General features: G+C 54.9%; 3 protein-coding genes across 3 annotated transcripts; 2 read left to right on the plus strand and 1 right to left on the minus strand.

The window, feature by feature from the left end:
* Positions 1 to 1,479: 1,479 nt before the first annotated feature.
* On the plus strand, positions 1,480 to 2,631 carry LOC117333883 (mucin-2-like). Its single transcript, XM_033893302.1, has 2 exons — positions 1,480 to 1,540; positions 1,793 to 2,631. The coding sequence occupies exons 1-2, from the start codon at positions 1,480 to 1,482 to the stop codon at positions 2,629 to 2,631; spliced, it is 900 nt and encodes a 299-aa protein (XP_033749193.1).
* A 116-nt stretch (positions 2,632 to 2,747) lies between these two features.
* On the minus strand, positions 2,748 to 6,675 carry LOC117333884 (glycine-rich protein 5-like). The gene is made up of 3 exons (XM_033893303.1): positions 6,671 to 6,675; positions 6,439 to 6,507; positions 2,748 to 2,946 (listed from the first exon to the last, which is right to left on the minus strand). The coding sequence occupies exons 1-3, from the start codon at positions 6,673 to 6,675 to the stop codon at positions 2,748 to 2,750; spliced, it is 273 nt and encodes a 90-aa protein (XP_033749194.1).
* Positions 6,676 to 7,762: 1,087 nt separating this feature from the next.
* Positions 7,763 to 15,337, plus strand: LOC117333885 (basic proline-rich protein-like; the record flags this gene model as incomplete). Its single annotated transcript, XM_033893304.1, has 4 exons — positions 7,763 to 7,992; positions 11,416 to 11,956; positions 12,168 to 13,655; positions 14,048 to 15,337. Coding segments are annotated over 4 exons (3,549 nt in total), but the record flags the coding sequence as incomplete, so codon positions are not given.
* Between the last annotated feature and the right edge of the window lie 7,725 nt (positions 15,338 to 23,062).

A 23,062-nucleotide genomic window follows, 5' to 3' on the forward strand; every position in this document is an offset into this window, starting at 1 on the left:
TCCCATTGGGCTTAATCTACGTTTGTATTTCAAATTTGAGTTTTGAATATTTACATTTTGAAGATATTTTTTTATATCATTTCCATTATCTCCTATTACTATTCGAGGATGTCCGTTTTAGCCAACATTGCCTTCAAAATGAATCGATAACTAATTTGGTATTTTGTTTCCAGCATGCTGCTGACATAAACGGAAGTGATGCACCTTTCTACCTCTTTTTGTGAGAGCTCACTGACACTCCCTTTTAACGTTAAAGGCGCTTCACGGAACAACATTACTCAATTAGTGCGGTGACGTGTTGAACTGTTTTTCTCTAATTCTGATGTTTGGTATTGACAGGCATCAGTTTCCATTAAAAAGATTTGGAATTAAAATTAAAAGCCGTTCATCACTCTGTTTGTTAAAAAAATAAGCGTAAGCGAAAGGAGACTTAAAATGAAATTAATTTGTTAAATAGGGAAATTGCATACATCTTGAAATACATTGTAGTATATTGAAAACAGATTTTTTTTTAACTTTTAAAGCAAGTGCCTTTGTTTTTACCGCAGTCTACTTTTCGATCCTGTTAATGATACGACAGATAAAGATTGATAAAGACAATGAAAAAGTCATATTCACGGTAGTCCCATTTTACTTCTGAAGCAAGTGTCCTCATCATTTATAGTTCCGTTTTAACCAAACGGTTTTGTTTTGTAAAATTCTTCCTGTATCAACCATCGTCTACTTGTAGGTACAGTTTATACAGAGCTTAAATATTTTTTCTCCTTTTTATATCTCTTTAGGGAAATGCTTGGATATTATTTGTTTTCAAAACATACGTACATAAAACATGATTTTCATTACAATGGAAACACGTAAATGCATTGTAAATGAGCTAGCGGTCCACGCCCACCCAATGGCACACCGTGACAACAATCCTAGATACTTTCTATTAACAACACCTATTCCGATTATCTTAAACGGAACTCGGAACCAACTTCAGGCTCCCTATTCCGGGATGCTTTAACCTAACGAGTTAGATTGATATATATCAGAAAAACAAAGGGATCTTTAAGGACAAAGACAACATACGTCATATAAGTCAACCTTACCCTCGGCAAATTCAAATAATTATATAATTATGCTACAGGTAGCACTCTGGATATGTTCCCTGTGAATGAGTAACTACTTGATGCACAAAACACTTCAACTGATGATTCCTTAAGCTAAAAACTAACGAGAGACATAGTCCATAGTCTTTATTTTTATTTTTTTTTTCTTCTATCTGAAGCCTTTTAAACTTTCAGGGCTTCAGCTGTTGAACGTAGATTACATTGATAAATAAATAAGAATGAGTCTAGGAAAGCTCATTGAAGGATCACGAACAAGGAGGTATACACGGCATTGGAATTGAATCAATGCGCTCAATAGTGCCTAAAATCTTCTTTTTCTCATTTCAAAGGTATTGAGTAACAATAGTTAGCTTGAACATGTGTTAAAATGTACACATACGTGTATGAAAGTGCTCGCACAAACACAAAAGAGGTTCTAAAAGACATCGGTAGGTCTGGTACTATTACACAGTAAGATGATTAAACGACAAGACGATTTTCTTATCAACAACAGCATATATTTCGGCATTGTCTCGCTCCAAGACGTTGCCGTTCTCGTGTCGCACAAAACGTCTTGTTGACAAAGCTATTAAATAATTATTATGCATGTATGAAAGGTCAACGTTTTAACAGAATATACATCTAGCCTAACGACTCTTACTACCTTCCTTAATCCTACACCCGACCATACCCATCACTAGCCCCTGCGATCCTACACCAACCACGACCCCTCAGTCCCGAGCACGAGCCTACCACGGCCCGGCAAGGACCAGACCACGAGGCAACGGCACCCGGCCAGGACCCACACGAGCGACCACGACCCGGCCAGGACCCGACCACGAGGCCAACGGCGACACGGCCAGGACCCGACCACGAGGCAACGGAGACCCCGGCAGGACAGACCACGAGGCCAACGGCGACACCGGCCAGGACCGCCACGAGCCAACGGCACCGGCAGGACCCGAGCACGAGGCCGACCACGACCCCGGCCAGGACCCGACCACGAGTCCGACGGGCGACCCCGGACACCGACCACGACCCCGGGACTCAGGACCAGATCCACGAGGCCGCCACGACCCCGGCAAGGACTACGACCACGAGGCCGGCGGGCGACCCCGGCCCAGGACCCGACCCCGCCCCGACCACGACCCCCTGGCCAGGGACCCGACACGAGTGCCAAGGAGACCTGCCAGACCCCACAACGGGCCAAACGGAGACCCCGGGCCAGGACGCCGTTAACACGAGGCCGACCACGGCCCATTGCCAGGACCCGACCACGAGGGGTCTACGTCGACCCCGCGCCAGGACCTCCGACCACGAGGCCGGACGGCGTACGGACAGTGTATGGCCACACGGGGCCAACGGCGACCCCGGCCAGACCTCGACCACGAGGCCGACGGCGACATTCGGCCGGGACCCGAACCACGAGGTCCTAACCAGGACCACGGCCATAATCGACCACGCGGCCACCGACCCCTTGCAGGAACGACCATCGAGGCCGACGGGACCCGAAACCGCACAAGCCCAGTCCTGCCCCTGAACCCGAACCGACCACGACCCCGGCCAGGACACGACAAGAGGGCGACGGCGACCCAGGCAAGTAAAAGCCACGGAGGCAGACGGGACACCGACAACCGACACGACCCGTCCATTACCCTACCCCACACGACCCCACCCCGCATAAAACCACACCCACACGACCCCGCCAGGGGCCCGACCACAGGCCGACCGACCCCGGCAAACCACCCCAAGCCAGGCACCCCGCCCCCCAAACCCCGCCCCCCCTACCAACCCAAAACCACCAACCCCCCCAGACCCCCCCCAAAACCCCAAACCCCCCGGACCCCCACCCAGGGGCCAAAACCCCGGCCGGGCCCGACCCAGGGGGGCCCCCCCCGACCACGACCCGGCCAGGGGCCGACCACGAGGCCACGGCGACCCCCGCAACCCGACCCCAAAGGGAGGCCCCCCCGGAACAAACCCACCGGAACCGACCCGAACCCCGGCCAGGACCCGAAGAGGGCCAAAGGGGAAAAACCCCGGCCCACCCCAAACCAAGGGGGAACCCCCGGGCCCGGACCGACCACGACCCACCACGACCCGGCAGGCCCCCCCACGAGGCCCCAACCCGGGCCCCCGGGGGAGGACCCGACCCGAGGGGAAAAAGGCACCCCCGGCCAGGACCCGGGCCCCGGGCCCACGGCGCCCGGGGCCCGGGGCCCCACCCCGAGGCCCACCAAAGACCCGGGCCGGACCCGACCCCCCCAGGCCGACGGCGGGCCCGAAAGGGCCCGACCACAGGGGGCCCAGGGACCCCGGCCCGGACCCGACCACAGGCCAAAAGGCGAAACCCCCCCAGGAAACCCCCCAAGGCCCAAAGGGACCCCGGCCCGGGGCCCGAAACCCCAGGCCAAAAAAGGGCGGCCCCGGCCAGGACCCGAACCACGAGTCCAACGGTTTTAACCCGGCCCTTTCCCAAACCCCCTTTCCCCACTTTTAAAACCCTTCCAAAACCCTACCCGGACCAAACCCGGGCCCAAAACCCAACCCCAGGCCCCCCCCCCGGCCCAAACCCACCCCGACCCAAAATACCCCGGCAAATACCAACCCCGAGGGCCGAACCCCCGACCCCGACCAGGAACCCCACCCGAGGCCGACCACGACCCCGGCCAGGACCCGACCCAAAGAGGCCCACGGGGACCCCAAAACCCCCCGACCCGCCGGTTTCCCTCCCCTATTCCCAATCTTAAACCCCCCAAAAGGAACCACCCCAAATTCCTAATTATACACCTTAAAACCCCCCAACCCCTTTTTCCCCCCTTCTACCCCTTCAATTTCCCTACCAATTTTCAAATTTTAAACCCCTACACCACCCCTACCCCCGGCCAAACCCTACCACTAGCCCACTTAACCCTTTCCCTAACCCCTTTAAAAATTAAAGGGGAAAGCTACCTTCCCTTTCCCCCACCCTATTCCAAAACTACCAAGTCCCTTAAAAACCCCTTTCCCTATTCCCAAAAAAATTTCCCCGGCCATTACCCCCCCACTATTCCTACCCTTTAAACCCCACACCTACCACTACCCGTTTCCCAACCCCACCACTTGGGCCACTTATAACCCCCCCAAACCCCACCCTTATTCACTTTTACCCCCAGGGCCCCACCCGACACCGACCACGAAACCCCGGGAAAGGGCCCGACCAAGGCAGACCACGACCCGGCAGGACCCGCCACGAGGGGACCACAACCCCCGGCCAGGACCCCCACCAAGGGGGCCACGGACCCCCCGGGAAAGGGCCCGACCACGAGGCCAGGGACCCGGGCCCGGACCCGCCAGAGGCCGAACCCCGACCCCGGGGCCCGGAAAAGAACCCCGAGGCCGACCACGACCCCGGCCCGGAACCCCAAACCCCCGGGCCGACGGAACCCCGGCCAACCGACCACACCACCAACCCCCAACTCCAACCCCCAAGGCCGACCCCCCAACCCAAATTTTACCCTTCCAAAAAGGGAAAAAGAAAAAAAGGCAAACGGGAAACCCCCGGAAAAGGGCGCCAAACCCAAGGGGGAAAAAAGGCCCGGCCCGGCCAAAGGGCCCCCCACAGGTCCAAAAGGGAACCCCGGGCCCAAACCCCAAAAAGAGGCCAAAGGAGACCCCGGCCAGGACCCGACCCCGAGGCCCCACCCAGGGCCCCGGCCAAAACCAAGACCAGAGGCCAACGGCGGCCCGGGGCCCGGGGGCCCGGACCACGAGGCCAAAGGCACCCCCCCCAGGGGCCCCCACCCCGAGGCCGAAGGCGACCCGGCCCCGGGCCCACCACGGGGCCCGACCCCGACCCGGCCCAAACCCGACCCCGAGGCCGGGCGGGACCCCGCCAGGACCGACCAGAGGGGAAGGGGCCCCGGCCCGGACCCCACCCAACGAGGCCAAAGGCGAAACCCGGGCCAAACCCCCCACACCAACCAAAACCCCGGGGGAAAACCCCACCATATTCCAATTCCCCCTTCCCTTTAAACCCACCTATTCCAAATTTTTACCCCTTCCATTACCCCACCCCTATGGGCCCAATTATAACCCCCTTCCCTTTACCCTTTCCAATTTTTCCACTTTACCCCCCCAAAAAACCCCAAAACTATCCTACCAATACCCCGTATTACCCTAAACCCTATTTAAAATTATACCCCCCTCCATTTCCCCTACCCCTACCACCCCAAAAACCCCCTACATTACCCCAAAACCAACAAACCCCTTTCCCTTATCCCAACCCCCACCCACCTTTCCCCACACCTACCAAATACCCCGTTCCTTTCCTACCACTAAATTCCCCCCTTCTACCCCTTCCCTTACCCACCAAATTTTACTTTAAAACCCCCAACCCAACCCCATTCCCACTTTACCCCTTCCCTTACCCCACCCCTATTCCTAATTTTTTCCCTACCAAAACTACCCCGTTTCCCTTTAAAAAAAATAGGGAAAACATAAATTAAAAAACCATACAAATTTTTCCCCACTTTAAAAATTCCTTTCCCCAACCCCATTCCCACCCCTTTCCCCGTCCTTTCCCTACCACTATTCCAACTTATACCCCGTCCATTACCCTACCACTATTCCTACTTCTACCCCTACACCTACCACTACCCCGTCCATTACCCCAACCCCAAAAAGCCTACTTATACCCTTCCAAATTTCCCCCATTTTTCCAAACCCCCCAAAACCCAAAACCCCCAAAAAAGACCAAAAAAAACCCCGGCCCGGAAACCCCCCCCCGAGGCCGGACAAGACCCGGAAAAGGCCCGGCCCCCAAAGGGGGCCAAAGAAACCCCCCCCCGGGGCCCGAAACCCCGAGGCCCCACGGCACCGGGGCCCGGGGGCCCCACCCGAGGGGCCACCCGGGGACCCGGTGGAGGACCCGAAAAAGGACCCAACCCCGGCAAAAGGGAAGGAAAAACCAAAAAAAGGGGAAAACGAAAAGGAACAGGGGGGCCCAAAGGAACCCGGGAAAAAGGGAAAAAAAACCCAAAAAAAAGGGGAAAAAACCCCGAAACCCGGCAAGAGGGCCCAAAAAGGTACCAAAGGAAAAGGGGAAAAGAGGCAAAGGGAAAAACCCCTGAAAAAAAAAAAGGGGCAAAAAACCAAAGGCCACCCCCAAAAAACCCAAAACGAGGCCAAAAGGGGGGTTTCCCCCGGACCTACCACAACCCACCCCCAACCCTCAAAGGCCGAAACCCCCAAACCAACCCCAAACACCACCCCAATTCCCCAAACCCCAAACACCACACCCCGGCCAATTAACCGACCCCATTCCAACAACCCCGGCCCAAACCAAAACCCCTTTTTTCCCCCCCACCCCAAACCCTTTCCCCACCCACCACCAAAACCCCCCCAACCCCCCACACCTAACCACCCCCACAAACCACTACCCCGGCCAACCCACCACACCCAAAAACCCCCAAACCCACCAAAACCTTTCCCACCCCATTACCCCACCACTAGGCCAACCCAACCCCTTTCCCCCTTTCCCAAAAAAAATTGCCTACTTCAAACCCAAAACCCCAAACCCCTCCCCGTCCATTCCCTACCACATGCCTATTATACCCCCTTTCCCTTTACCCTACCATTATTCCTACTTCTACCCTTCCAGGACCCAAAAAAATTTTACCAAACCCCCCCATTCCCCAAACATTACAACAACCCCCTTTCCCTGACCCTCCCCCACCATTTAACCCCACCCCCACCAAACCCCCGGGGGGAAAAAAACCCTACCACGTAGAAAAACCCTTCCAATTTCCCTACCATTTTCCACGGGACCCGGCCCGGACCCGGGCCCCCACACCGACCACGAACCCCCGGCCCCGGACCCGACCCGAGGCGACCACGACCCGGACAGGACCCGCCCCGAGGCGGACCAGGGCCCCGGCCAAAGGGCAAGGCCAAGGGCCACGGCGACCCCCCCCAGGACCCGACCCAAAAAGGGCCCAAGGCGAACCCCGGGGGGGGACCCCACCCGAGGGCCACCGGACCCCGGGGGACCCGACCACGAGGCCGACCAAAACCCCCGGCCAGGGGCCCCCCCACCGACCACCGACCCCCGAACCCCCGGGCCCGGGCCCCAACCACGGGCCCACGGGCCCCCGGGCCCGGACCCCACCCCGAGGCCGACCAAGACCCCCCCCGGACCCGGGCCAAGGGGGCCGACCCAGACCCCCGGGCCCGGACCCCACCCGAGGGCCGACCCCGAACCCGGGCCCGGAACCGACCAAGGGCCCCCCCGGCGGGCCCGGCCAGGGGCCCCCCCCACCCGGCCTCAAGGGCCCCGGCCAAAGGGGCCCGAACCCCGAGGCGCCAGGGCACCGGCCCGGACCCGGGCCCCCAGGCCAAAGGGGACCCGGCCAAAACCCGACCACCGGGGCCCGGGCCAAAGGGCCCCGGCCGGGGCCCCACCCCGGGCCGACGGCGAAACCGGCCAAGGGGCGGACCAAGAGGCCGAGGCGACCCCGGGCCCGGACCCCCGGGCCCCCGAGGCCGACGGCGGGCAAAGGGGCCCGGGCCCGACCAAGGGCCGACCAAGACCCCGGGCCCGGACCCGACCAGAGGACGGGGACCCCGGCCGACCCGACCCCGGGAGGGCCCAAAGGGGAAGCCGGGCCAGGGGCCCAAAACCCCGAGGGCCCCCCAAGAAACCCGGCCAGGACCCGACCAAAGAGGCCGACGGCGACACCGGGGCCCGGACCCGGGCCCCCGAGGCCCAAAGGGGACCCCGGCCAGGGGGCCCCACCCCGAGCCGCCAGGGCACCGGGCCCGGGGAACCCACCCGGGCCGAGCACGACCCCGGCCAGGACCCGCCAAGAGGCCAACCCCGACCCCGGAAGGGCCCGAACCCCGAGGGCCCAGGCGGCCCCGGGCAAAGGGCCCGACCCAGGGCCCACGGGGGCCCCCGGGCCCGGACCCCCACCCCGAGGCCCAAACCCCGAAAAACCCCGGGCCCGGACCCCAAACCCCAGGCCCCACCCCGACCCGGCCCGGGCCCGACCACAGGGGGACCCCCCGACCGGGGCCCGGGCCCCCCGACCCCCCGGGGGGGGGGGGCGACACCGGCCGGGGCCGACCAGAGGCCCACGGGACCCCGGGCCCGGGGCCCCCCCAAGAGGCCGGGGGCGAAGCGGCCAAAACCCACCACGGGGGAAACGACACCGGCCCGCCCCACCCCGAGGGGGACGGCGGGGCCCCCCCCAGGACCAGACCAAAGAGGCCAAAAGGAGACCCCGGCCAGGGCCCACCCCGGGGGCCCAAAGGGGCCCCGGGAAAACCCACCAAGGCAGCCACCCCCCAGGACCCCAACCCCTAGCCAAAGGGACACCGGCCAGGACCCGACCCGGGCCGACCCCGACCCCGGCCGGACCCGCCCGAGGCCAAAGGCGGCCCGGGGCCGGACCCGGGCCACGAGGCCAACGGCCCCCCCGGCCCGGACCCCCCACCACCCAGGGGCCCACGGGGGAGGGCCGGCCAGGACCCGACCACGAGGCCAAAGGGGGACACCGGGCCCGGAAAACCCACCACAGACCCCACCAAAGGGCCCGAACCCCAGGCGGCGGGACCCGGCCCGGGGCCCCACCCCGGGCCGACGGCGACCCCGGCCCGGGCCCCACCAAGAAAGGGCCCCCGGGGGACCCGGCCAGGACCCGACCCCGAGGCCAAAAGGGGGGAAACCCCGGGCCGGGAAACCCCACAAAAAAAAACCCAAAAGACCCCGACCAAAGGGGGGCCAAGGGCCCCAAAAACCCCGCAAAGGAAAAGAAAAAGGGAGGAAACAGGACGAACCCCGAAAGGACCCGACCCCAACCAGGGAACCCCCGGCCCGGAAAACCCCCCCAGGGAAGGGGAAAAAAAGGGGGCCCAAAACCCAACCCGGCCAGGACCCGACCCCCGAGGCCGGGGGAAAACCCCCGGAAAGGGGAAAAAAACCCACCCGGGAAAAAAACCCCAACGAGGCCCACGGCGACCCCCCCAGGGGCCAGACCACGAGGCCGACGGGGAAACCCCCCCCAGGACCCGAAAACCCAACCCACCCCGGCCAGGACCCGAAAACGGGGGCCGACGGGGGGCCCCGGGGCCCGGACCCGAAACCCCGAGGGGAAAGACCCCCCGGGACCCCGGGCCCGGGGAAACCCGGGCCACCAGGGCCAAAGGCGAAACCCCGGGCCCGGACCCGGGGGAAAGAGGGCCACCGGGCCCCCCCATTCAAACCACCAATTCCAACAACCACCCCACACCAACACCCCCTTTTTAGGCAAAACCCCAACCCCCAACCCCAACCACACCCTTTCCAAATTCCCCCAACCCCCCAAAAGCCACCCGGCAATTAAAAAGGGCCCCCTTTCCCCCCAACCAACCCCCCATTTAACCGACACCAAACCCACAACACCACACCCCCTTTACCCCACCACCTAACCCCCCAAACCCCCCAACCAACACACCCCAACCCCACCACCCCAAACCCCCAACCCCCAGGCCCTACCCCCCAACCAAAACACTATGCCAAGGGCACACCCCAGGACCATCCCCCGATGGGCCCAAAGGGGACACCCCAGGACCCCACGAGCCACCAACCCTCCCTTACCTTTTCCACGATGGAATTCTTTCCCCCCCAGGACCCTACCAAATTTACCAATTCGGGGCCCCACACCAACCACAAACCCCCGGGCCCGGGCCGGGCCCCAGGGCCACGGCGCCCCGGGCCCGGGCCCGAACCCCGAGGGCCCACCACACCCCCCAACCCCACCACGACCCGGGAACCCCCCAGGGCCCGAACCCCGATGCCCACCCCCCCGGGAAAAACCCCCACGAGGCCAAGGCGGACCCCCGGGAAAGGGCCCCACCACGAGGCCAACGGCGACCCCAACATCCAAACCCCGAAAACCCCGGGCCCCCACCAGAGCACGAGGCCCGACGGCGACACCGGCCCGGACCCGACCACGGGGGCCGAACCCCGGGCCCCGGCCCGGAAACCCCCCCCAAGAGGCCCGCGGCGACCCCCGGGGCCCGGACCCCATCCCCAGGCCCAAAGGGCAAACCCCGCCCGGAAAACCCACCAAAGGCCAACGGGGACCCCGGCCCGGGCCCCACCCCCGAGGCCAACGGCCCCGACCCCCGACCACGCCCCCCCCAAAGGGCCAGAGCACGGGCCGACCCGACCCCGGCCAGGACCCCACCCCGAGGCCCACCAAGGGCCCCCGGGCCCGGGCCCAACCCCGAAGGGGGCCACACCGCCGGCCCGGACCCACCCCGAGGGCCGGGCCCCAAACCCCGGGCCCGGGCCCCCACCACCCGGCCCAAAGGGCCCCCGGCCTAGGACCGACTAACGAGGCCGACGGCTACCCCGGCCAGGCCGACCACGAGGCCCCCAGACCCGGCCAGGACCCACACGAGCCAACGGCGACACCGGCCAGGACCCGACCACGAGGCAACGGCTGACCCGGCCAGGACCCTGACCACGATGCCGACTGGCTCCACCGGCCCATGACCAGACACGAGGCCTATCTGCCCCTACACCTACTCCTACACCAACCACTACACCTTCCATTACCCTACCACTATTCCTACCACTTCCCCTTCCATTACCCTACCACTATTCCTACTTCTACACCTTCCATTACCCTACCACTATTCCTACCACTACACCTTCCATTACCCTACCACTATTCCTACCACTACCCCTTCCATTACCCTACCACTATTCCTACCACTACCCCTTCCATTACCCTACCACTATTCCTACCACTACCCCTTCCATTACCCTACCACTATTCCTACCACTACACCTTCCATTACCCTACCACTATTCCTACCACTACCCCGTCCATTACCCTACCACTATCCACCACTGACCCCTCCAGGACCTACCACAGCGACGCGACACCGCCAGACCCGACCACGATGGCCGACCACGACACCGCCATGACCTACCACTATTCCAGCCACGACACCGGCCAGTACCCGACCACGATGGCCGACCACGACCCCGGCCAGGACCCGACCACGAGCGACCACGACCCGTGCCAGACCCGACCACGAGGCCGACCACGACACGCCATGGACCCGTACCACTATTCCGTACCACTACACCTTCCATACCCTACCACATCCACACTACCCCGTCCATACCACCACTATTGCCGTACCACTACCCCTGCCAGTACCCGACCCACAGTTCCTACTGCGACACTCCATGACCCGACCACTACCACCACTACACCTTCCAGACCCTACCACTATCCTACCACGACACCTGCCATACCCGACCACTATCCTACCACACCCCGGCCAGGACCCGACCACGAGGCCGACCACGACCCCGGCAGGACCCGACCACGGGGCCCGACCACGACACCGGCCAGGACCCGACCACGAGGCGACCAGAAACCGGCCAGGACCAGACCACGAGGCGACCACGACCCCGGCAGGACCTGACCAACGAGCCGACCACACCCCGGCCAGACCCGACCACGAGGCCGACCACGACACCGGCCAGGACCGACCACGAGGCCACCAACCCCGGCCAGGACCCGACCACGAGGCCGACCACGACCCGGCCAGACCCGACCACGAGGCCTGACCACGACACCGGCCAGGACCCGACCACAGGCCTACCACGACCCCGGCCAGGACCCGACCACAGGCCGACCACGACCCCGGTCCAGGACACGGACCACGAAGGCCGACGGCGACACCGGCCAGGACCCAGACCACGAGGCCGATCCCACGACCCCGGCCAGGACCCGGACCACGAGGCCGACCTCACGACACCTGTCCATGACCCGACCACGAGGGCCGACGGCGACCACCGGCCGACAGGACCAGACCACGAGGCCTGACCACGAACCCGGTCCAGGACCCGACCACGAGGCCGACGTACGTACCTCCGGCCAGGACCCGGACCCCACGAGGCCGACCACGATCACCGGCCAGGACCCCGCACCACGAGGCCGACACGACACACGGCCATGACCCGACCACCGAGTCCGACCACGACCCCGGCCAGGAACCCGACCAACGAGTGCCGACCACTACCCCGGCCAGGACCCTACCCCGAGGGCAGACCACGACACCGGCCAGGACCCTACCCACGTAGGCCTGCTACCCACGACCCCGGCCAGGTACCCGACCACGAGGCCGATCCACGACCCCGGCCAGGATCCCGACACGAGGCCCGACGGCGACCCCGGCCAGGACCCGACCACGAGGCCGACGGCGACACCGGCCAGGACCCGACCACGAGGCCGACGGCGACCCCGGCCAGGGACCCGACCACGAGGCCGACCACGACACCGGCCAGGACCCGACCACGAGGCCGACGGCGGGCCCCGACACCGACGCCGACACCAACCACGACACCGGCCAGGACCCGACCACGAGGCCGACGGCGACCCCGGCCAGGACCCGACCACGAGGCCGACGGAGACCCCGGCCAGGACCCGACCACGAGGCCGACGGAGACCCCGGCCAGGACCCGACCACGAGGCCGACGGCGACACCGGCCAGGACCCGACCACGAGGCCGACGGCGACACCGGCCAGGACCCGACCACGAGGCCGACCACGACCCCGGCCAGGACCCGACCACGAGGCCGACGGCGACACCGGCCAGGACCCCGACCACGAGGCCCAACGGCGACCCGGCCAGGACCCGACCACGAGGCCGACGGCGACCCGGCCAGGACCCGACCACGAGGCCAACGGCGACCCGGCCAGGACCCGACCACGAGGCCCACGGCGACCCGGCCAGGACCCGACCACGAGGCCAACGGCGACCGGCCAGGACCCGACCACGAGGCCGACACGACCCCGGCCAGGACCCGACCACGAGGCCGACGGCGACACCGGCCAGGACCCGACCACGAGGCCGACCACGACCCCGGCCAGGACCCTGACCACGAGGCCGACGGCGACAGCGTGCCATGACCCGACCACGAGGCCGACCACGGACCCCGGCCAGGACCCGACCACGAGGCCAACGGCGACCCGGCCAGGTACCCGACCACGAGGCCACGGCGACCCGGCCAGGACCCGACCACGAGGCCAACGGGGACCCGGCCAGGTACCCGACCACGAGGCCGACCAACGAACCCCGGCCAGGACCCGACCACGAGGCGACGGCGACACCGGCCAGGACCCGACCACGAGGCCGACCACGACCCCGGCCAGGACCCGACCACGAGGCCGACGGCGACCCCGGCCAGGACCCGACCACGAGGCCGACGGCGACCCCGGCCAGGAACCCGACCACGAGGCCGACGGCCACCCCGGCCAGGACCCGACCACGAGGCGACGGCGACCCCGGCCAGGACCCGACCACGAGGCCGACACGACCCCGGCCAGGACCCGACACGAGGCCGACGGCCACCCGGCCAGGACCGGACACGAGGCCGACCACGACCCCGGCCAGGACCCGACCACGAGGCCGACGGCGACCCCGGCCAGGACCCGACCACGAGGCCGACGGCGACCCCGGCCAGACCCGACCACGAGGCGACCACGACCACGGCCAGACCCGACCAAGAGGCCGACGGCGACACGGCCAGGACCAACCACGAGGCCGACGGGACCCCGGCCATGACCAGACCACGAGGCCGACGGCGGCCCCGGCAGGACCAGACCACGAGGCCAACGCTACCCCGCCAGTGACCCTACCAAGTGCCGACGGCGACACCGCCAGTACCCGACCACTATTCCTACTTAGACCCCGGCCATTACCCTACACGAGGTCCGACGCGGACCCCGGGCCAGGTACCAGACCACGAGGCCAACGGCGACCCGGCCAGGACCCGACCACTAGGCCAACGGCGACCCGGCCAGGACCCGACCACGAGGCGACCACGACCCCGGCCAGGACCCGACCACGACACCTGACCACGACCCCGGCCAGGACCCGACCCCGACACCGACCACGACCCCGGCCAGGACCCCGACCACGATGGCCGACGGCGACCCCGGCCAGGACCCGCACCACGAGGCCGACGGCGCCCCCGGCCAGACCCGACCACGAGGCCGACCACGACCCCGGCCAGGACCCGACACGGGCCAACGGCGACCCCGGCCAGAACCGACCACGAGGCCGACCACGACCCCGGCCAGGACCGACCACGAGGCCAACGGCGACCCCGGCCAGGACCCGACCACGAGGCCGACGTCGACACCGGCCAGGACCCGGACCACGAGGCCGACGGCGACCCCGGCCAGGACCCGACCACGAGGCCGACCACGACCCCGGCCAGTGACCCGACCACGAGGCCGACCACGACCCCGGCCAGGACCCGACCACGAGGCCGACCACGACCCCGGCCAGGACCCGACCACGAGGCCGACCACGACCCCGGCCAGGACCCGACCACGAGGCCGACCACCACCCCGGCCAGGACCCGACCACGAGCCAACGGCGGCCCCGGCCAGGACCCGACCACGAGGCCGACGGCGACCCCGGCAAGGACGCGACCACGAGGCCGACCCAGGACACCGGCCAGGTACCCGACCACGAGGCCAACGGCGACCCCGGCCATGGACCCGACCACGAGGCCGACCACGACCCCGGCCAGGACCCGACCACGAGTCCGACGGCGACCACGGCCAGGACCCGACCACGAGGCCAAACGGCGACCCCGGCCAGGACCCGACCACGAGGCCGACGGCGACACCGGCCAGGACCCGACCACGAGGCCGACGGCGACCCCGGCCAGGACCCGACCACGAGGCCGACTGGGACACCGGCCAGGACCCGACCACAGAGGCCGACGGCGACCCCGGCCCGTGGACCCGACCACGAGGCCGACGGCGACCCCGGCCCAGGACCCGACCAACGAGGGCCGACCACTACCCCGGCCAGTACCCTACCACGATGGCCGACGGACGACCCCTGCCAGGACCCGACCACTATGGCAGACTGCGACCCGGCCAGGACCCTACCAACGAGGCTCGACTTGGAGACCCGTCCATTACGCCCTACCACGAGGCCTACCACTACCCCTTCCATTACCCTACCACTATTCCTACTTCTACCCCTTCCATTACCCTACCACTATTCCTACTTCTACCCCTTCCATTACCCTACCACTATTCCTACTTCTACCCCTTCCATTACCCTACCACTATTCCTACTTCTACCCCTTCCATTACCCTACCACTATTCCTACTTCTACCCCTTCCATTACCCTACCACTATTCCTACTTCTACCCTACCCCTTCACCTACTCCTGACCCTACCATACCACTACCCACACACCTACTACTATCCCTTCCCGTACAACTCCCCACACAACTTCTCCTACCCTACCTATAGGGCTGTCAAATAGGGATAACAACCCTCGGGGTAAAATTATTGATATGACAAACATGAAACATCTCCTCGAGTTTACATTTATGTATCTTTCCGAAGAGAGCAATTTGTTTTAAATCATATAACACCAATTTTGTGAGCCATATTCATCAGAACAGTTATCGTACACAGATGCGTATCGATTGATTTCAATGAAATTAGACCATATAGTTACATATACTGTATATGCGTTAACCTTATCATGGTAAATACGAAGCTCGGCTAGAGAGATCTCCTCTTTAGCTCGATCGGTTAAGCGGAGCTAGAAAGCAAGATGGTCTGGGTTCGACCCATAGCGGGGACATACATTTGTATATACATATTAACTTTAACAATTGTTTTATAGGTGTCGTGACCTACTCAGACCAAATACAATCAAGTATTGATAGTGGTGAAGGTTATCAACTATCAGCAGAATCTACCAGCTGTTGATTGAAGTCAAAAATCAAAGTAAATTCCTCTACAGCTATTCAAAATAAAAAATAAAATTCAAAATACGTTACTTCTTAGTATGGTACAATGTAACTTTAGGGTACTCAAAAACTAATTGATCAGAGTAATGCAGCATAAGAGGCACATAAGAAGTCAGTTTTAGAAATACAAATACAAACTAGGAAAGTATTATACAATGTTCCCCCTATTAGCTCACCAGTTTTCATTATTGACTATAAGGAAGCTAGACTACCTCGTTTAAACACCGTTTTATTACATTTTTTTTTCACTCAACCAAGACTTCAACATACTACCATACTAAGGTACTCTATGGTAACAGAAATAATGTGACCGTGCATTTACTCCAGAAGACGTTCAAACAAATTGTTACATAATGAGGTCAATACAACTCCGTTGCTACAGGTTAAGATTCCATATGCTTAGCTAGATATACATATCCTGGCTGCCCATCCTGATTTCCGCACTCGGCGTCCATAACCTAAATGCAAAAGTCCAAAGTGACGAATCAGCTGTATGATAATGATTCCTCATACACTGTATCTTTTTCCTAATGTATACCGGTACTGAAGCATGCTATTAACTTGTGCCTTTCACATCTGCTACTGGAACATGTCTCAGTTTTTCTACTCTTTATGGTACCATATTTCGTTCTTAACCAATGCAATACCAGCAGAGGAATTGCAGGCCTTTTTTCACGAACTGCGAAATGTGCACTGCTTAAGCATATGAAATATACCGCAGATGTGATAATCAAGCTGTTCAATGTTTGTCGGTAGCAATTGGATATCGCCACAACCATGTGAAGAACCGTTTACCTCTTTATTGGCCAGATTATGTTTTCATGCAAAGTTTAATTCAACGAAGATTGTGTGTAAAGAACAGGTGAAGAAAATTTTGGAAATCGTCTCAAATCCACCTTTATATATATTGATAATTGTCTTCTTTCAATAATATAATAATGATATTGACAATTCCGTTCGTAGATATCCTAAAGAACCCTTAAATCAAGGGCACAATAATCTTCCACATTATCAGCCCAGCTCGACCTTTCCTGCAAATACAATATAACCAGTATGAATTCCTTAAAACAAAGCTGCATCATATTAATTAAAATCGATTTCCATCTTATAAACATGATGTATAACGATGATAGAATTAATCCTGCTTTCCGTTAGTGTTTTTAGGATTGATTGCCGACCTTTGACCTTTTGAGCCCACATCTCCTTAAGTCAATTTACACAGTGGACAAAGTAACCAACATTGACAGCAGACAATAAAGTGCAGGTCCGAGGTGTTCCGAATAAATTTGACAGTTGATGTATTTAAGTGATTCCGAACGACATTAGCATGGAACGATAAGGGATGCGCTGATTTGATAATAATTCTATAATACCATTATTGGTAACAGCAGACAAAATACTACGGGCGGATATTTTGAAAGGGTTCAACCAGCATCCATTTAACAAGGTCAAGTTTTGAGAAATGATAAAACACGCATAATGTAAATGTTCAGGAGAAGCCAGAACAAGCTTGGGAATTAAAGTTATTCCATCTTTTGGAAACACAGTTCTTTGAACTTCCGCATATTTTTTAAGATATATTATTAACTTGTCTGATGCATATATACTCTACAGATAGCTATTGAAGCAAAAAAAAACTGCGTAAAAGAAAAAAAAAAGAATAATGATTATAATAAATTTGATCATTGATATCGATTTCATATGAGGATGAAATATGCAATACCACCAGGGGATGTCAATGTTTAATAATGGCGTTGCTGTAACACTCTAAGAAATGGTGGCAGCCTAACACGGTCTCCAATGTTAGGGGGATCTGACCTTGAAATTGTTTCTCTATAATAAATCATTTTGTAATCTGTGGAAGTTTATACTTTTGACAGATATACACACGGCAGTGTCGCCCTTCAGATGAATCCCTGTGCTTTCCATTACAGAACAGTCATTGATGGATTTATCCGTGATTGGTAGGTAGGCATTTGCCGCAACTAAATCCGTCCTGGTAGAGCCTATGATTGAGGACATCTCTTAAAATACTGTTCATCCTTGTATTTCTTCGTTCATAACTGACATTGCATGCTAGTAGCCATAATATCGTTTTCAAAAAAATAATTATAAAAAAGGCTTCATCCGCTCCACTATTACGTAAGAGTAGTTGTATAAGAATTTCTTTTAATTTGCTTTCTTAAAGAATTCGCGCACTTATCCAATACCTCAATAGTGTTCAATAATTAATCCTAAAACACGTCTTTTCGTACGATAAACGACGCTTTGAATAGATAGATCAACACTCTCCAGCGCTCGTCAAGTTTGCACTTCTAATTCTCTTAAAGTACAAAAGGTTTTCTGTGTATTCCGCCATAAAATATAGTTCATGCGGCGCTTGTCCATAAAAATGGGGATTACTTCAATCTCATAATAGATTTCTAAAACTCTTTATATGTTGTCCATAACTGACAAAATATTGACAAGCTTGAACGAAAACAGAAGGAATAATAGTGACCTCTCTATACACACTTCCAAAATAATTCAAACATGTAGAAAACCCAAGGTAAACAATAAGAAACAGATTGCCTAATGACGCAAGCTTGCCTGAGAAATTAAGGTGAGGTGAACCATTGACTTCTGTGTCTCGCGTAAACAAAATAGGCAGGTCCTGACCAGTAATGCCAGGCTGTATTGATGCGATTTCGTGCTTGTAGACGTTGGGAGCTTCCCGGCTGTCTAAAGAATTCATTCCTGCGGACCAATATCATGTTTCTGACACTTAGCTGTCACTTTTCTCTTATCTAACTATACGAAGATTAATGTGGCGATAACAGCGTCTATATTACCTGTCATAACCAACTCAGCGTTCTATACATAACACACAACCATTTTAAAGGTATCCATTTGTACGATGGACAATAACCTAGCAACTAAATGGAGAAAACAGAAAAATAGAAAAAAAAAATACATGGACAGACGATGCACCTTGACTTCCATGCAACAAAATACCATATATTCGAATATTGTCGCATTTGGAACCGATTCGAAATATGAATTAAGTAAATGTATTGAATATATCTTAATAAACAGTGAACATTTGCTTTCCCTAATTGTTTTACATACATGTACAAAATATCTAATGAAATTAACGTAAAACTACCAGTGAGGATATTTAGTAAATTATTTGAGATAAGTTATGCTAAAAGAACCTGTGTACTATGTGAGCAAAATGCCCGCGTCTTCGTTTCACAGGGACATAAATAAACTGCAGCAGATTAACTGAATCAAGAAATCTCGAGAATATTAATACATACATGACAGGAAAATAGGCAATTTCATATCTGTCTACAATTCCATATAAACGAGTCGACATTGAAAATGATTGGAACCGAATTGAGAGAATATTGCAGTGGGATGTGATGGCAGCCTGTGCTGACATATCGTTAAGGTGTTAGCTGCAGTAAGCTGTGTCCTTCTGACAAGGCCCTAGGAGGTACACTGACAGCTCTCTGATGTATTGTCAGGAAAATAACTTATGGACCGTGATAAAGTGTAAAGATTCTACTAGACGATTCTAGGAAATTGATTTTTTCCTGTGAAATGTATCTGTCTTAAACTGTCCTTTGATTCAGAGGTACTCAGTATTTGAAACATCCGTCTTTATATGGCAAGTGTGCTCATGTCTATTACATATACACGGATACATGTAAAAATAATAAACATGTTTGTTCAAAATTATACCATGCAGAAAACCACAGAGACCTTTATTCAATAATCGCTAAAAGCAGATGGAAGGAAGACATATTAAACGTTATGGCAAATGTTTGTTAAGGGACTGTTGCGCAGACTCTAGAGTCCAAGGTCTCCAGAATGCCCCGATATGAAGGCATTCAAGCCTAAAAATATTTTTGCATCTGGCGTATATAGCAAGCTATTCAACCCTATAGTTTGACCTAGCTTGATAGATTTACAGGCTTTCAAACGCAGGATTCTCCTGAGAGTAAAACAATAGAATGAAGAGCATTGTACGCCTACAACAAAAAACAAAACCTTGATACAAACAGGCATAGACAATTGGGAATATACACTGTACATACACCGGTTACAAAACGTATCTAACCAACCATGGCTTGTTGTAATGTTGCTTCATTTGACCATCACATTGTGCGATTACATGTTGTGGGTTCTGTATCGTAGCATCGTGCTTCCAGTTGTGAAATGCATATCGTAGAGTGTGACAAGCTGAAACGAGAAGTTTACTTAAAGGGGATTGCAATTGTATCTATAAATGGGAATATTGATTTGTCGCAAATCTGCATATTTTACTAGTTAACATGAGTTGTATTGTATTTTCTCATATTCAGAGAGGTTGCTACCTGTGTTAATATATACTTAATCCGGGAGTCATTATCCTCTGATTCAAACACCAGTAAACATAGCGTTTGTATTGCGCAAAATTTCATACTCTCATCAGCATTATCTGAACAACGCTCTTACAATGCGTTTCGTTATATGTACATTATCTGTGACATAATTTCATCTGGCGAAGTGAAGGAATATTTATCAGTATCAATCATTTGAATGGTATATGTCGTCAACTTTAAATTGGAATGTATGTCTAGATACCATCCCCATTACTTATATTATCGATTAGAACACTGTCTGGAGCATCATCGCTTCCTCAGCCTCTAAAATATGCCTGGAATTTATGTTTCCAAAATTATGTTTTACCCAAGAGGATTAAACATGTCAAAAGATGGGAATTTGTGAAAGATAATATTTCTTCCCCGCATTTTATTCTTTTTGACAAGCGCATACTTGTACATTAAAGATATAAATTACTTACAATATTCTTTATTGAAAAATGCATCGTCTTATTAGATGTCGTGCTGTACACTGGAGTGCTGTCGTCGATGGACATTTATCTATTCATGACTAGGAATTGCATGCTATCACTGATATGGTAATTTAAGTTATACATGTAGTATGAAGCCAATATGGAAAAGGTAAAATTACTAATGACACTCGAAAGCGAAGTCAAAACATCAGAAGATCTAATACCTAGATATGTATATTGGAAAGGCATAATTAAACTGAAAATCTATAAGTTTAGTGTTGCTTACCAAACAAAATACAATTATGTATGTTTATTTTACAAAACAAAAATGTATGACGCAATAATACTGTAAACATACTTATTTTAGCGCAATCAAATTTTAGCGCATTTGCAGATTTTAGCCAGTTAGCGCAATGATGAATTAGCGCATCCACAGAACTTTCTATAGAAATAGAACGTACAAAAAGTAATTAGCGCAATCATGATTTAGCGCAAGGCTTCCAGCGCGAAAAGCACTAAAATAAAATTACCGCTAAAATATGTACGTTTACAGTAATACATGTATTTAGGACGAAAGAATTATTTTGATTGGGAAAATAAAGAAGGGCAGCGCATGGCTTAGATATGAAATACATATTTCATAGTATAATCCTTTTATTTACTGATGTATTATTATCATTATTTCATTTAACATTCATTAGTAAAAAAAAAAAAGAGGATATTCACCTACCTTGTTACTAATATTCAAGATTAAAATATTATTTGAAATAAAAACACGTTCATTTGTTTAAAAGTCGGTAATATACAACGTTAAGATAGATATCTGGCCAAAATCAAAGTCCTAAAATATGCCACTAGGCACAAATTTATTACAATGTCTATGCATCAATATATCAATATAACACCGAACATATGTATTAGTTAAATAAGCTTAAGCTAACCATGAAAATTTCAACCCATGAAATAATTTGAAAGTTCTGAATCGCTAAAGTACACACTGATGTGTCATGTTATACAGTATACATTTCCAATAGCTCTGACGTGGATGTGAGTATAAAGGCTAAATAAAAATATAAATCTTCACTGCATGTTCATTGGCTAGACCCATACGTTATTTACGTATATCTATATTTGCTCCGCATTTCCCCATTGACACATGCTAATAGGCAGTTGCCACAGTACGCCTATATCACCCAGTCTATCAGGCTATAACACCCAGTGACTTGGGCTATAACACCCAGTCTATCAGGCTATAACACCCAGTGGGTCATGTGGCATTAAAAAGGGCTGGGTTTTCTGTGTTGGTTCAGTTTCTTCAAAGTTAACGAAATGGTAAGATAATGTAAATATAAGTATTAAAACCACTTTACATTGCTTAAATCCAAAAATATGATAAATCTTCACATATAACCATTCGACTGTGATTTTATTGCGGTGTCGTTTGTGTCACATGCTACGGCTTGATGTATATTGTCCAAAATATTTGTTTCATATTCCTTTGTTATTTTTATTCTCTAGAAATCAAATAACGTTTCGAACTGGTTGTTTGGTTTGGTTATCGCTGCCGATTAAATTCTAGAACAGTTATTTTGAAAGACACCGAAAAGAAAATATAATGTCTGAAGATCATTCACATGCAAAACTGTTTTTGAAAAATCATTTAAAAATAAAGACAATACAATTGTAATAAGATAAATACATTTAGCATACGTTATCATTTAGAAATCTGTGCTAATGACTGTACTATATAATGATGTTTTGCAAAGTGTAACCATCAATATTATCGAAAGGAAGAATTTTGCAGAGGACTAGAAAAGATGCATCTATGTATATATTTTAATTTTAAACATACCAGGTTGGAGTCTCGGATGTGTATAAATGACTCTTTAACACGCAAAAACGTAGTGTTGTCTCCAGTATGTTACTGTCTAGATTTCAATTTGTAGTGCATAGTAAGATATATTTGTTATGGATACTGCACGTGGTCACCAAACTACATATTGGGCTTTAATAAATTGTCATTCCCTCCCCATAATCGTTATGTGGTTTAATAATTTGTTCGTAAAACAATTCGTCGTAATCATTAATCAGGAAGATTAGCGGAATATCTTTGATCCGTCTGCAGACATAAAGATCGCATTCTTAATCGTGCAAAATCCTTTTTGGATGTCGATAACTAAGACGATTATATAATAATATATATATCTTTATCAGATGGATTGAGATACACATTGTACTCGTTTTAGTCTTAATCTGAAAATGACAGCTGGTATTCCATGGATCTTGTATTTATATACTTGCCATTGGAGACA

The sequence above is a fragment of the Pecten maximus genome, chromosome 9 (assembly GCF_902652985.1).
Source record: "Pecten maximus chromosome 9, xPecMax1.1, whole genome shotgun sequence".
NCBI lineage: Eukaryota > Metazoa > Mollusca > Bivalvia > Pectinida > Pectinidae > Pecten > Pecten maximus.

What these genes read in the sequence shown, in the direction of transcription:
- LOC117333883 (XM_033893302.1), top strand. Translation starts at nt 1,480, where the DNA reads ATGTACACATACGTGTATGAAAGTGCTCGCACAAACACAAAAGAGGTT. An exon ending in AGAGGTTCTAAAAGACATCG is followed by an intron (nt 1,541 to 1,792) that starts GTAGGTCTGGTA and finishes ACCCATCACTAG; the next exon opens with CCCCTGCGATCCTACACCAA.
- LOC117333884 (XM_033893303.1), bottom strand. An exon ending in GGGTGGGGAAAGGGTTTGGG is followed by an intron (nt 2,947 to 6,438) that starts GTGGGGGGGAAA and finishes GGGGTTTTGGCC; the next exon opens with CCTGGGTGGGGGTCCGGGGG.